Source organism: Macrotis lagotis, chromosome 7 (assembly GCF_037893015.1).
Source record: "Macrotis lagotis isolate mMagLag1 chromosome 7, bilby.v1.9.chrom.fasta, whole genome shotgun sequence".
NCBI classification, from domain to species: Eukaryota; Metazoa; Chordata; class Mammalia; order Peramelemorphia; family Peramelidae; genus Macrotis; species Macrotis lagotis.
The window spans coordinates 53501379-53517712 of record NC_133664.1 but is presented as its reverse complement, the minus strand read 5'-3'; the positions used below and the strand labels follow the sequence as shown (position 1 = coordinate 53517712).

The 16334-nt window shown below is 36.2% G+C and overlaps 1 protein-coding gene across 2 annotated transcripts in view; it reads right to left on the bottom strand.

Moving 5' to 3' along the window:
• Nucleotides 1–2573: 2573 nt before the first annotated feature.
• OLAH (oleoyl-ACP hydrolase) overlaps nt 2574–16334 on the bottom strand; it is a 53378-nt gene continuing 39617 nt past the window's right edge. For both annotated transcript variants that reach the window (XM_074192912.1, XM_074192911.1), the window contains exons 4-8: nt 11595–11733; nt 7787–7886; nt 7065–7234; nt 4661–4743; nt 2574–4078 (exon numbers count right to left, since the gene is read on the bottom strand). In XM_074192912.1, the coding sequence (XP_074049013.1) occupies nt 3942–4078; nt 4661–4743; nt 7065–7234; nt 7787–7886; nt 11595–11733 (629 nt within the window). In that variant the 3' untranslated portion in view covers nt 2574–3941. The remainder of the gene's footprint in view (nt 4079–4660; nt 4744–7064; nt 7235–7786; nt 7887–11594; nt 11734–16334) is intronic.

Below are 16334 nucleotides of genomic sequence, written 5' to 3'. Positions count from 1 at the left end.
TAGACATTTTGGAGTTTTTATTTTTTAGAAAAAAATAAAAGATTGGTTCACGTAAAGAATGAGCAAAACTGAGAAAAAATTTCATTCTTATCTAGTCTGAAAACATGACCATGTTATTTATACTCTAAATCTAACTGAGGCTTCCACACTAAAAATAATTCACAATAAAAGTTTGAATAATAAGCAAATGAAATACAATTTAAGGCTACAAGTGGAAGAAAGAGCTTTCAAAATATGGAGCTGATAGTTTTACTGTATTGCACCCCAGTTAGATCATGTCTAGAGAATCATATTCTGTTCTGCAAAAGGACATTCAGAAGTAGGGAGTACTAACAGAAGGCAACCAGGGATCATGAAGGACCTTGAGTCAGTAACATATGAGGATCTCTTGAAAGAACTGGGAACATTCTAGAGAAGAGAAAGTTTGGGATGGATGCAAGATTATGGATTTAGAGCTAGAAAAAGATGGTTTTATTAGCCAATCAACCCGACTTTCTACTTGAGGAAATGAGATGACAAGGAAATGAGGACAAGAAAGATTTCACGGATTCCCAGGTCGCACAGTTACTTAGTGTCTGGTTTGGATTTTGAACCCAGGTATACCTGACTTCAAGTCTAGCATTCTGCTGTTAGAGCTGCCCTTAAATAGTTGACTCGAGAGGAGAGAACCAGGGCAGAAGTTGAAAAAAAGAAACTTAGATGTGATGTGAGAAAATGGTCCTCACAATGGGAGTGGAGAGGCCAATCTTTGGAGGTCAGAGATTCATCGTCACTGAGAATTTTCACACAAAAATTGAATGAATACTTGTCGGATGTATTGGGAGAATTGTTTTTGGTGGATAGAGATTGGACTAGATGACTGTTAAGGAATCTTTCAATTATGAAATTCTATGATCAATAATGATCAAGTCTCCCAAGTTCCTCTATGATTATGTAGGATTTTTAACCTAAGATTCATATAGAATAGGTAAATAGACTGTTAAATAGACATACAGAGATAGATAGGTAAGAGAAATATTTTATATATATATATATATATGCATGCATATATATGTAAACACATAAAAATGCATGAATACATGTATATATATATATAATTTGTGTGTATACACCACAGTAATTTGCATTGCAATTTGCAATTTGAATATGGTGTAGTTTCCTTTGTAATATTTCACATTTTATTTTCTGCATTTAAATGCACTGCTCTGAGGCTTCACCAAACGTCAAAGGAGTCCATAACATTAAAAAAAAAAGATTTAGAATTCTTGCACTAAGCTGATTTCAGAAAAACTTGTAAAGACTTATGTGAACTAATAGCAAGTGAAGTGAACAGAACCAGAACATTGTACATAAAAGCAGCAATATTGTATGATCAACTGAGAATGACTTAGCTATGCTCAACACTACACTGATCTAAGACAATTCCAAAAGGCTCATGATGAAAAATGTTAACCCACCTCAAGAGAAAAAACAGATGGAGATTGAATGCAAATCAAACTTTTTCATTTTTTCATGCTTTTTTCCCCTGTGGGTCTGTCTTCTTTTACAATATGACTAAAATGTTAATTTTTTTATGATTGAATATGTAGAACAACATCAAATTGCTTACTGAGTGGGATAAAGTCTGAGATTTCTTCAGTAGAATATTATAGATTGGAGAACAGTTAACTATGTGTCCCTCCTCCCTTCACAAAGCAGCTTCTGGGATATTGGTGAAGAGTCAACTGGCCCCACTTTATCTGTTGAAGTCTGGATGTCCATTCAATCCCTGGAGCTGAAGAGATAATCTGGTTTCCATTTGAATTTTATGCTTTCCCCCTAGATTAGCTTGTCTTCTAGATTGTAAAACCACATTCCTCATTAACCAGGGTGGGTCAGTGGGGGGCTGGAATCTAGTTAGGATAAATGTGATTCTTGGGCCTTTTGCTTCTGTCTCAATCTCTCTCTCTGATTGTGGCCTGTTCCTGGAGAGAAACGAATAAAGCTTTCTCTTCATACCTTGAGAGATCTCCGAAATTTATTTAAGTGGCAATTGTCCCACACACTTACTATCGTAAGGAGGGGAGGGGATGAGGGAGAAAAATTTGGAACTCAAAAAAATTTTTAAATGAGTGCTAAAAATTGTCTTTACAATGTACTTGGGAAAAATAAAATATCATTAAAAAAAAGAACCTTTTGGGGCCAGTTAGATGATGCAATGGATAGAGCAACCAGCCCTGGAGTCAGGAGCACCTGAGTTCAAATCCAGCTTCAGACACAATAATTGCTTTGCTGTGTGACCTTGGGCAAAGTCACTTAACCATATTGCTTTAAATAAATTTTAAAATAAAAGAGCCTTTGTGTTTGGCCTACTTGTCTAGAATTCTTTGAAGGATTAAAATTCAAAGAGAGAACAGTTTGATCAAATTGAAGATAAGGTCCATCAAGGAATTTTCTTCATGTTATCTTCTGCACTAAAGGTGTTCCATTATTATGGCATATACTTACTATAGATATTGGATAAAAGACACAGCTGGTAGTCCAAATTATCTTTGTTTTGGGCCCTTTTACTGAAAGAAACAACATCATTTAAAATTCCATATAATTTATAGTTTATTTTAGTCTATAACACCAAAACTTAAAACCAAGCTCAGACTCAAAACCAAAAAGGATTACAATGAGTTTTGCAACAAAATTGTATAACATTTGGAAATAGAAATAATAAAATCTTACTTATTTTATTTACATTTTCATTAGTTTTTTGGATAATCCCCAGTGAATGTAATAGTAATTTTTTCCAACAAAATATTCTCATTAAACCATTATATATTATGTACCATATAAACTGCCATACATTATAAAGTCAAATAAGCAAATCAGCATTTCAATTTTCCTTAATACATATTTTTTATATCCTCTACGCTGAGCTGTGTTCTAAGGGCTACATTCTATTTAAGTAAGACACTTGATTACAAATATATTTTCTTTATTCTCAGTTTTACCCTACTCCATGGGCAGCAAGTTGACCCATCAGAAAAAGTACTGGCCTTGGAGCTAGGAGGGGTTGGGAGTTCAAATCCACTTGCTAACTTGCCACTTATTAGCTGTGTGACCTTGGGCAAGTCATTTAACCCTGACTGCCACACATCCAGGGCCATTTTCAGTCTTCCGGATGCATATCTGGTTACTGGACCCAGATGACTCTGAAGGAGAAAGTGAGGCTGGTGACTTAGCATCGCTCCTCCTCACTCAAATCCAATTCATGCCCTTGTCCTGGTCTTGTACAAGACTGAAGGACAAACATCACCTTGCTTCATTGTAAAAGAAGGAGAGAGGGCTATAGGAAAGATGATCTTGAATGTGTTAATGATAGAAAAGTAGCCTGGTGTAGCAGTGTTGGACTATAAGGGAAGAAGACCGAGGTTCTCATTGTGAAATTGTAAAGAGAAGTGACTTTGACACTAGCTGTGTGATAATAGGCAAGTCACTTAATTACTGTGTGTCTCAAATAAGTCTCAGGCCTTAGACATGAAATGTTCTGATCTGTTGGTGGAGACCATTCTCATACCAAGAACTGAGGAATTCAATTGGGATGAAATCACAGATGCTTTGTGAATTTGTGGATTTCTAAAAATATGGATAATTTGATCTTAATTATTTCTTCAAAATAATGGAAAAATATACTTAGGCTTTATCAATTGAGATAAACCTACAAATAAGAGCAAAGAAAATTTGAATGATCCTCATACAAAGAGAAACTACACAATTTTACTGCCTAATACATTACTTATGTATTTGACAAAAAAAATGAATATTTAGATTTAACAAGTCACCCTGATAGTTTTTTGACTTTTAGTCTATTGACAGAGAAGACTAAAATGAACTAGAAATATCATCACTTTGATTGGCTTGGATTACTATGGAAAGGATATTCAATTTATCCACCAACAACAATCAAAACTTTAGGCTAAGTCTGATATTTCAAGGCATCTGGTTATGTAGTGAGCAATAAAAGTCTCATTGGAAGGGTTTGTGAGATAAAAGTGACCTCCAGGAAGCTTGTGACTTTCAACATTCCCACTAGTTAGCTCCTTCCAGCCTAAAAAAGGAAAAAAAAATAGACTTTTAACAATACCCCAAAAGGCATTTCTGATTCCCCTATATTATTATCCTAAGATCTCTCTGTCAGCCTAAATGCTTTTCTGGCATTAGGGAGATGACATGGCAGATTTATTTGAGGACATGCACAGATTCCAAAAAGGAACACATGGGTCATGATGATCTGCATCAGTGAAAAGAATGTCCACATAATGAACTGATAGATTTACTGGAATAAAAATATTTCTCACTTTATGGTAGGCTTATATGAGTTTGTAACATCTTATACCTTTATGTACTAAAAGATCAATTAATACACTTGAATCTTCACCATTTAAACTGAACAAGATCTGATTGACTTCTCTCCATGAGCAGATCTGTGAAGTAACATTTAACTAAATATAAAAGAAGTCATTAAGAATACTTCACCTTGGGCGGCTAGGTGGCACAGTGGATAGAGCACCGGCCCTAGAGTCAGGAGTACCTGGGTTCAAATCCCATCTCAGACACTTAATAATTACCTAGCTGTGTGGCCTTGGGCAAGCCACTTAACCCCATTTGCCTTGAAAAAAAAATACTTCACCTTCTACTTCATTTCCTACTTCTTCAGTCCCAGAAAAACATGTAATATCACAAGAAAGAAGAGCCTTTGATGGTTTGGCAAAGCTGTGAAGAGAAAAGCACTGTTTCATTTTCCCTAAATATTCAAGATTTTAAGAAATCTTGCTTCCTTTCTTCTCCATACTACATTATTCCCTCCCCCCAAAAATTAGCAAATGTCAATCAATCATATTAAAGATCTATGATGTGCTAAAGGACAATGAAAATGTTTTCACTGAGCAGAGGATGAGACTGTTATTTATGGCAAACTCAGGTGGTCCTAGGCTAAAGAGTTCCAGACTGACTGACCTTGGTCTTGGTTCTGGCCCCCTTCCATGAATCTGGAAGCTGTAGCAAGGTAAAGTAGTTTGTCCATAAAATACACAGTTCAGAGGTTGTAGGTCAAATGTGGGATTTCCACTGCTGTGTCGTGCCTCTTTTTATTAGCCATTACCACACTGATATCTCCCTCAACCCCTGAGTCCAACAGAGGTCAGCAATGGTCCTGAGTCAAAGCTAGATATTTGGGTGGGTAGGGTTTGAGATTTAGTTCAACCATTTCATTGGTTATTTGGGGTTCAGTTAATTCAATTCATAAGCTTAGGAGAGGATGAGGATTTAGGCAGTAGAAACTATATGAAACATAAGGCATAGTCCCCATCTTCAAAGAACTTAAACTCTTCATTAGGGAGAAAAATATACTCCAATCTGGGGGGGAGAATTTATATTATATTATTAAAATGATTACATACTAAATATGTTTTATACACACAATGAACTATAGGAAGTCAGAATAGTGGAAGCTCAACTGGCAGCTGATTATTCTAATAAGAGGAAATTTCATGGAGTAAGTGGTGTTTTGGTCCACATAGAAAAATGAAGCATAAAGAATGCTTATTAAAGATATTTTGCAGGACTGACAAGGGGCAAGGTGCCACTAAACTATGAGGCAGATACATGGGCAAAACACAAAAAGAGAACTCAATCCCCCTTCCTATGGAGAATTTTACTCTTGATAAGCAGATTAAATGAACATAGCCTACTTTACTTTGTTACATTTTTTAAAAAAATTCTTTTTATTCACAAATTTTGTTTTAACACATTATATAAAATCTCAGGGTAATCACCAGTGTATCCTTCATATCAAATCCCTTATACCTTGAGGATAGTTTGGTAAAACTACATATGAGTAACTACAACTGATGGTATGGGTAACCAGTCCTACACTTTGGTGTCTCCTTTTCTTAAAAGAGTCAACTTGGTGTAGTTGGAGGCTAATCTTGGCCAAGACTACCTGGGTTCAAACCTGCCTCTGACACATATTAGTAGTATAATCCTGGCTAAGTAATTTATTTAATCTTTCAGTGTACTCAGGAATCTATCAGTTCAAGTCTGCCTGGTTATAGATCTAGCAAGTTGAAATCACAGGTGTAGGGAAACAAGAAGAAGCATGTGTTGGTACTTTATAATGAAGCACCTGCTATCTGCCAGGAACTGAAGAAGCAAATGATGGAACCCTTGCTCTGAAGAAGATTAGATTGTCCAATTTCATATTTCCTTACTACTAAAAATTGTTTCCATTTATAATTATGTTAATAATTATATTTATTAAGGAATATGTATAGATATATAAAGTTTTAGTTTTTTGGCTCTGCTGTGTTCCTTACCCTGTTCCATTTGAAGGATAAGGGAAGATGGCAAAAATGAAGTAAACACATTGGTCTAAGTCCAGCATATTAGTCCTCTCAGGCAATTGTTTAGAAATAGCAGAAACTGCTTAAGATAATGTGAAGAAGCAATGAACTGGATGCCAAAATGTCTGTGTTCTACTCTTTGGGAATGTCCTTTAACCTCTATGCCTTACTTTCTTCATTTGTAAAAATGAGGGGATTGGATGAAATTATTTTTAAAATGTCCTTTGGACATTTCCAGAGTTTAAAGTAAGCGATAGGGGCGGCTAGGTGGTATAGTGGATAGAGCACCGGCCTTGGAGTCAGGAGTACCTGGGTTCAAATCCGGTCTCAAACACTTAATAATTACCTAGCTGTGTGGCCTTGGGCAAGCCACTTAACCCCATTTGCCTTGCAAAAACCTAAAAAAACAAACAAAAAATAAAGTAAGCGATGTTTTTTTTTGTTTTTTGTTTTTTGCTCTTCCTAGGTTCAGATTTATCATATTATAGCAAAATGAGACCCTGGTGTCCAAAATGTTGGTCAGCAGAAATCTGACCCTCCTAAAACCACCATAGATTCTTCACATGTATTTTTTTAAACCATACTTGACAGGATAAAATGTCTCTCTCTCCTTCTCCCTCCCTCCCTTCCTTCCCCCCCTTCCTCTCTCCCCACCTCCTTTCTTTTTCTTTCTCTCCCCCTTATTTTACTTACAAGTAAGACTTCAGCAATTGAATATCTCCTTTAAAAATGGGAAAAAATATTTCCAAAAGTTCTTTGTTTTCAAGAACCTCCTTGGGCGTGCCACCATTATTCATGAAAAAATGGATTATTTGGTCTTCTGATACACTGGACATATCTGGAAAGCTCAAAAAGTCCATTTTCTTAAAATATTAAAGAAGGTTAGTATAATATGTCATAGAGATCTTTTAATTTCATGTAAGAGCTCTAATTCTAAGAAAAAAATTAAATAAAATTGTATTTCACATATAGGATTCTCTAATACAGAGATTCAGCTTAGCAAGGAATGTTTTGACCCCAACAAAAATAGCCAATCACAGATGACTGTTCTGGAATCAGATCCTATTTCATCCTACCTCCACCAGTAGACTAACAATCACTCCTACCCACTATTAAAAAAACAATCTAATATAGCCAAATAGTAATGAAAGGGATGGATTGGACACCCTAAAGGACTCCACTGATGATAGTCATGGAATATGAAAAGGACCCAGGGGAAAGTCTTGATGATTATTTAGTAGCATATACTCCATGAACTGGGAGAGGAGATGGACAAGAACCACACAGGATGCAAAAGAGAAGATGGGCTGAAATTAGCCTCCACATGGAAGAGACTACAGATCTATCAAAGTATAAATATCATACCCCCTCCCATCTCTGCTTCAATCTTCAATAAAATAAATTATATTACTCACGTGTGGAGGAGTTCCACTTGACACAAAAAAATGAACTGGTTGTAATTTGTAATTGTCTTTTAAGTGTAGAGCTGTCAAAAAAGCAAGGTATACTCCCATGCTAAAAGTGGAAAAAAGAAAAATCAGCTAAATGAATGACAAATCCATTCCAAACCTAGAACACGCATACCTTTAATGTATCATAAATGTAATTTTTTCTAAGTTAGGAAAACAATCATAAGAAATTCAGCTTATACTATTTCAACCCAAGACTTAAGCAAAGGATCTGGCATTTTATCAATAAATGTGGACACAATGTAAATCCTGGATTGCTGCTGGGAAATCTAGAGATTGAGGGATTTGCCCAATCTCACATGCCTAGCAAATATCAGAGAGGAGATGTGGATTAATCTATCTTTATGCCACAATCACTGTCTCTACTCCTGACTTTTATAACACAATTTTACATATCTGTGATGTTGTGAAAGGCAGCACAGAAAGGATTTATGTGATGGAAATATCAGTAAGCAATTTAAGAATACTGATTTCTAGAGTATCTAGAATGATAAAAATCTGAACTTTTTCACTGTGATCAGAGAAACAAGTATATAAACTTTTTTCCCTAAGATATAATAGCACATAACTTATGGTTAATTCTGCTAATCTCTTTTTCTCTCGCTAAGTCTTGTATCCTCTTTTTCCTTGCTATTAAATGAATAGACCAATTCAAGTCATTGTGACAAAATGATTATCAAATACTTGGGTATACCTTTTTTGTATAGTTATAGGCACAAGTATAACAAAGAAACAGAATTTCAGTTGGTAGGGACCTCAGTAGTCATTTAGTTTGAATCATACAAAAAGAAATTTTTGTTCTAACATTTTCAACAAATTGTTGACTGTATTAAAGTGAGAACTAGGAAACTAGCATTCTAGTCCTATTTGTCACTAATTAATTATGTAACCTAAGGAAAGTCACTTTCTCTCTATGGACTTCAGTTCCCTCATCCATAAAATGAGGGGATTGGAGCAGATGGTCACTAAGTGCCCTCTGGATTTCCATCCTATGATTGCTTAGATGGATCTCTGTATGTGTTACCTACCTTACAGGATTGTTGTGAGGAGAGCTGAATAAACAGCTGAGTCATTATTTGAGTCTTTGGATGAATTTTAATTGGGGCAAGTCATTGCGTGATCAACCAACTAATGGTGCAGCATAATTGATTGTTCTGAGCAGGCCCCACATAACTAGCAAACCAGGACAGTTAAATATGAATGTGGGTAAAAGTAGGGTAAAGAAAGAAGCTTGGGAGCCTACTATGAGAAAGCAGAATGAAACACAAATATGAAGGACTGTGGGAAAATATTTTTGTCAGAAAGAGAGAGGAAGGTCATGGAAAGAAAATGGTGTCAATAAGTTTCTCCCACAAAAATGTACCTGATTCCTTGCCTGATCTCTAGAGTATACTGCTTTCTGTCAAACTGAGCCAGGAAGGGGAAACACACAATAAAGGAATTCAGTGTTATGACTGCCTATTGAAATTGTTCAATAGCCCTGAAGATTGTCTTGTGATAGCAACTCATAAACCAGAAAGCAGAAGTGGAAAGAATCTAAAGGGAAGAATGAGCCATTTTGTGATGATCAGCACTGAAACCTTGCTTTCTGATTAAGCAGAATGTAGAATGAGAAGACCAGAGAAAATTCTAAACACACACACACACACACACACACACACACACACAGCCAGCAGCAAAACTAAAAGATCAGAAGGAGAAATATAGCAAAAAGCTATATTTATTTATTAAAGTTTATATATTGTTTCTCTGATCGCAATGAAAAAGTTCAGATTTTATCATTATCCCTTGCAACTTTATTCTCCAATGATATTTACAGAAGTTATTAAGTTTATAATGAAGAAATGTTTATTAAAAGAATTGAGAAGATCTCAAGTTAATGAAATCACTCTGATACACTATTAAGTCCACAAGGTCGAACACAAGATTAGTTGCAGTAGTATTAAAAATAAGTGAAAAACTGATTTTTTTTTCATTTTAGTCTCAATCACCCCATGGGTTTGGTCCAGCTTGCTATATGAGGTTAAACTATTGAGACAGGGAAATTTTTAAAGCGGTCAGAGAGCATCACTTTTGACTATTTAATTATCCATTTCATCTAATATTACTGATGGAGTGTATCCAACTTATGACACATATGTTACCTCAGGGTAACAAGAATCAATTTTACAATACCCAGATATGAATAATACTCTCTATAGATTTTGGATTTAAGATTCCTAATGTCTCTTCTTTGTCATGCATGCTCCATAACTTTAGGAGAAGGACTTGAGCTGAAGAAGGACAACGATTTGTGAAGGTTATTTAGAAGGCTTTGAAAATGAGAAAGCCAGTGATTGACCGAGGGAAGGCAATTTGAGAAGACGCAGAGTTTGAAGAAGGAGGAAAAAAAGACAAAGAAAAAGGAGAAGGGCTCAAGTTGAAGGACTTGGGAGAAAAAAAGGAGAAAGATACAAGGGAAAAGTGAAGGGAGTTGGTAAGTTTAGGAAATGAAGTCAAGTTGGGAAGCTAAGAGGTTAGTAAGAAAGAGAAAGAAAGATGGATGCGATAATCAATATGCTAAAGAAGTATTAAGAGGCCAGAAGAAAATTCAGGAGTTGGCATGCTTCCTCCCTCTAAAGCAGTTTCTAAAACATTTTTTCATGGAAGTTATTGGCAAGAAGAAAAATCTGAGGAGCTGATCATTGCCAGCAAGTATGGAGAGCAGGAAGAAGTTTGAATGGATCAGTATAAAATGTATAATATTTATATTTCTGCCAGGTCTAAATGATTTGTGCATGTACTTCCAGAAGTGAAAGGGAAGAGACTTTTGGAACACTTTCTACAATATTCAAGAGCAAGAATAGGAAAAATGAATCCTTAAAAAAAAAAAGAAATGCAATTCAAGGTGGAGCTAAAGAAGAAAAAAGTCTAGAAGTATTTTTATTTATGTATTGAGCCTGGAAGATGAAAGAATCACCCATATGGAATAAAGAGAAGGATCCGAATAACTATGTGGTTCTTCCCAAAAGAAATGGGAGTGAGAGGTCACGAAGAAGAAGTAGCTATTTGTCCATTAGGGGAAAAAAGATTTTAATGTTAGGTGAAAGATTACCCAGTAGGAATCCAAGTAGCAAGAAACAATATCAGAAGTTGCTGAGGGAGTACTGAGACAGTCATCGGTCAGTTAGAAAACAATAAGGAAGCCTAGTATCTTCTTGGGTTATATATCCAAGCCAAGAAATCAGAACATCATTTCTGTTTCCTTCTAATTTACCTGGGCATAAATGTTACTGTCAAAAAGATTCTTTTTTTAATGTAATATTTTGTTTTTTTCCTCAATTACATGTTAAAACAATTAGCCCAAAGTATTCTAAATAGCTCTGGTACAGATTATGAAATCTTGGGTAAGCAACTGAAGACCTTAGATACCTAAGTGGACATTTCATCACTGTTGCCCATTTAGAGCAAGGGCTTCAGAAGTGATAGTAAAAATTGAAAAGTGAAGCACTACTTACTTCTGGATGTCCAGATAATAGGATGTTTTAGTAATATCGAGAGAGTTTTGACCTAAGTTCAAATTCTACCCGTGACTTCAGGCAATTCATTTTATCTCCCTGGGCCTCATCTGTAAATAAGAGATGAACCGGCCAGATTTTGGATCTATGATTCCTATAGGGTAAAGGGCAATGCCATGCTTTTTACTCCCCTTTGATCTTAGAATCCAAAACCTATGACATTCCAAAGAGTTGTCTTTTTTCTTTTTCTTTTTTACCTGTGACCAAAAAAGGCAAAAGGAACATCCTGGAGCATTGGCAGCAAAACATTAGAAATTTCACCAACAAGAAGATTGATATTTGTTGCAAATGGCTCTTTAGATCGACATTCTCTTCCAGGAAGCCTTATAGAGGAAACTGAAAATTGAGAGAGCAGACCAACATGTATTCGTGTTAAATAATAGATATCATCATAATAAAGATTCTTACCAACATCATAATATGGAATTGCATGAAAACAATCTAAATGATAATGATCAATTCTGTTCAGAAAAATTCATATCTTTGCCAATAAAAATAATGGCAAAATAAATTTCTATATATTAATTCATATTACTTGTAACATCTAACACATGTGGTTATTATGAAGACCAATGAGATACGCTCCCCATTTTTGTTCTCTAGTAGGCTTACTCACCCCACCTTGTCCCCACACTGGGTGGGTTTTCCACAGAAGAATCATGACATGTGGGAACACAAGGCTATTCTAACAGCCATGACACAAATCATTTCCAAGTAAACCACCACCTGGACAGTCTCAGGAGCTGGCATGCCGCCCTTAGAGATAAGGTGCGCCGGAGTCCTTGGGAGCTGGACATTCCGCCCCACAGCCCAAGGGCGCAAGACACAGCTGTGTTTTACCACCTCCCCCCCAACGTACCCCCTTATCCTGTAATGCAAGACGCTGCATGTACACACCACTTGTGCACCCCCATTCCCTCAATTATTCTTTGTTCTACCCCGGAAGACCTAACAATATATATATATATATGTAATAGCTAAGCAGTAATAAAATTGAGCTGGAGGCATAAGGCAGTGGTGGCTTGACTCCTTATTCTCAGCTCCCCTCCAGGAGGGAGGTTGTTGTTGTGGGCCCCAAGGTGAAGGAAGCCACAGCAATGACAGTGTTATAAGTCAAAGTTTCTCAGGGTCCTACAAGTAAACCTGTAGCTTCTAATCCCTCACCAATTTGCTTCCTATATGCACAAAATTAATTATCTCATCACTATGTCCTTAAATATGAAATTCTTATTTAACTCTAAGGTAAAAATGAGAATTATGACATTGTGGCTATTTAATATGTAAATGAAGTAATAATCAAAACACTCAGTCAACCCATGAATCTGGGTCACACTTTATCTCTAAATCATGTAGGATACATGGAAAAGAATGGGAACATGTTTGTAGAAACACGCTAGAGTGGTATATGAATGACAAAAACCTGTGATGGCACCACTTACAACTCTGGAATGGAGGGAGGCCTTGATGTCCCTCTGTGGTCTGTTCAGAAGGAATCTATACTATACAGAACTGCTTTTGAGATATTTGTTGCCCTTCTTTTCTCCTTGTTCTCTTGTGAGGAAAATCTATTGCTCTTCTAGTCTCAAACTGATGAATCAACGATAATGACAATGTGGCTTAATTGATTGTCTAGACTTACGAAATCGATGGAGAAAAGTTTAACAGCATAGATTAAATTATCAAGTGCCATGGATTCACATACAAGGCCAACCCTCTCCCTTTACAGATGAAGAAACTGAGGCTCATGGACATTAAGTGACTTGCCCAAGGACACTGAGGTAGTAAATGAGAGAAGTCCACATATCTAGTTAGGCATTCCCTCAAACATTTTTCTAGCACCCATTTTAAAGAATGAACTATTCTGTACTGTTAAGGATATAGAAATGACTAACAGTTCTCTGTAATCTCTTCTCTAATCTTGCTTCTTTCTGCTGATGACCTTCAGGTGTATCACTTATTACATTATTTACAGGCAAAATAAGGCTCATTAATCATTCATTTGACATTAGAGAGGCTCCATGGAAAGACATCATTGAGCTACTGAGTATAAATAAGCACCAACATCAAATAACCACAGTATCCAAGGTCTACAAGGAAGATCAGATTCTAATCTTCTGCCTGATGCCTCTCTTTTATGCTGTATGAGGAAGTAAAGCTACTTGTTATTATATTTCCTAAGGGAATAGATTTCTACCCCCCAGCCCCCACTGACCATCCACTTTTTGTACCATTTTCCCTGGCAGGCTAATCCTCTCAAAAAAATTACCATGTATATATTGATTCTTCTTTTTCTGTGGGGCAGCCAGGTGGTATAGATTATTGGTCCCAGGGTCCAGAGGACTCACCTTTCTGAATTCAAATCTGATCTCAGACCCTTACTGGTTGTGTCATCCTGGGCAAGTCACTTTACTCTGCTTGCCTCAGTTTCCTCATCTGTAAAATGAGCTGAAGAAGGAAATGACAAACCACTCCAGTATTCTTTGCCAAGAAAACCCCAACTGTTGTTCATGACTGAACAACAAATTCATTTCTATGTTATTTCTCCTTAGTATAATGTGAGCTCCTTGAGGGCAGGGACTGCCTTAAGTGCTTTCCACCTATATAGTTAAAACTTATTCATATTTTTATTCATTCGTTCACTATATAGTTTATGTATTCTTATATTGGTATATGCTGTCTCATTCTCTAGAATATAAGGTTTTTGGAGACAGGGATGATCTATTTTTTTCCTTTATATTTCTTAAATCCTAGCAAATAAAGGTGCTTAATAAAGGCTTATTGATTAATTGATATAATGCGTTATTTCTGGGGGGCTGTTTTCTTTTTTTAGGTTTTTGCAAGGCAATGGGGTTAAGTGGCTTGTCCAAGGTCACACAGCTAGGTCATTATTAAGTGTCTCAGACTGGATTTGAACTCAGGTACTCCTGACTCCAGGGCTGGTGTTCTATCCACTACACCACCTAGCTGCCCCTAATGTGTTATTTCTGACACCAAGTCAGCAGAGCAGTCTTCTTCTGTTGTTCAGGACGATCATGATGCAGCCTGAAGACCATGGATTCTTCCCTTTTCTGGAGAAAAGAATGCCATTTTTTCTTTACCTATCCAACTGCTCCTGTGTTCTGAGAGGAATAAAAACATATTTTCATTTCCTTTTGAATTTCTGATGGAATCTCCAGAAAACGCTTGCTTCCATCAAGAGTCAGAACTTTCCATCTTTAGAAGAATTCAGGGCTTCCTTACTCTAAGTTCAAAGCTTTATCCCCTGAGCCCCACTGCCTCTGTTACTGTTTGTAGCTATAATTATTTATAAATCATCATGGTTACTGGGGTTGTTATGTATCCTATGCATGTATTTATTTTGCAGTAGTATAATATACTAATGGAGGGGGCAGTTAGATCATATATTGGATAGAAGATTCATCTTTCTAAGTCCAAATCTGACTTCAGACACTTACTAGCTATGCAACCTTGGGCAAGTTATTTCATCCTGTTTGCCTCAGTTTCCTTATTTCTAAAATGAGCTGGATAAGGAAATGGCAAGCCATTCCAGTTTCTTTGCCAAGAAACAGAGTCAAACATGACTGAAATGTCCGAACAATAACAAAATACTAATGGAAATGGTCTAAGCAATCATCAAAAGGATCCCACAGCCACTGGAAAGCTGGAACATTTTTCATGAGGGAAATATGACCTTTATTTTCTGTCAGCCAATCTTCACATTTATCTTCCTAAAATTTACTCTGATTAAACAATCTTTAGGCATGTGCATTTGTTCATGGGTACCTATGTGTTTCATCATGTGACTTCATATGGAGATGAGCTACAGGAATGATTATTTTCCTATTCCATTTTCTTCTCATCTTGGTTATAATTAGTTTCAGAATCCCCAATACAAAAGAAATTTCAAGTCTAGATCTTGTCCTCAGCCACAGAACCTCTTCATTTGATTTTTTAATCTGAAAAACTATCAAAGATTGGGCTAAAACAAAGTTATTTTAGCAGTGTATATAGAACTCAAAAATTTTTATTGTCAAAAAGTTATTCCTAACTCTAATCAAAATCTCACTTTATAAACTTATACAATGTATACACTCCATACTCAATAATATTGTTTTTGAATCTATCTCCTCATTAACTGCTAATTGGTTTTCCTGCCTCAAAACTCTTACCTCTTCCAACCCTCCTATATATAGCTGCCAAAGTAATTTTCTTAAAGTAAAATGACTGTGTCCCTCTCCTTCTCAAAAAACTCTAGTGGCTTCCTATATTAGAATCAGTCAATCAAATACAAAATATTGCTTGGCATTTAAAGTCTCTCACAACCTGGCCCCAATTTACCTTTTCAGCTGCATATTAATCCCCTTTCAATCATTCCACAGTCGGTCAAACTAGCCCTCTTGTCTTTCCTCTCACATGACAGACACTCTTCCTACTTTGCTAAGATTGATCCCATTCATTTACACCCAACCTGACTCTGGAGATCTCTATTCTCTTTCAAAACCTTACTCATCCATTACTTCTTTTTTTTTCTTTGAGGCAGTTGAGTGACTTGCCCAAGGTCACACAGCTAGGCAATTATTAAATGTCTGAGGTTGAATTTGACTCCAGGTGCACTACCTAGCTGCCTAGTATGAGATTTTTTTCATCCATTACTTCTTACATGAAGCCTTTCCTGAATCCCCTAAAAGATAAAGCCTTCTTTCCTATCCTCCACCTCTATCCTTATTACATTATATTATTTTATTTTGCTCATTGGTCAGTCATATATGCATATATAAACATACCTATACATACATGAAGGTGAATATAAACACATATTTCCTTTGAGTATAAGCATATCATGGGAGATAGAGAGCTTTCTTTGGCATTAGAAAGATCTGGGTTCATGTTTAACCTCTGCCATATATTTAATGGCAGCAATACTCCAGCAAGATAAT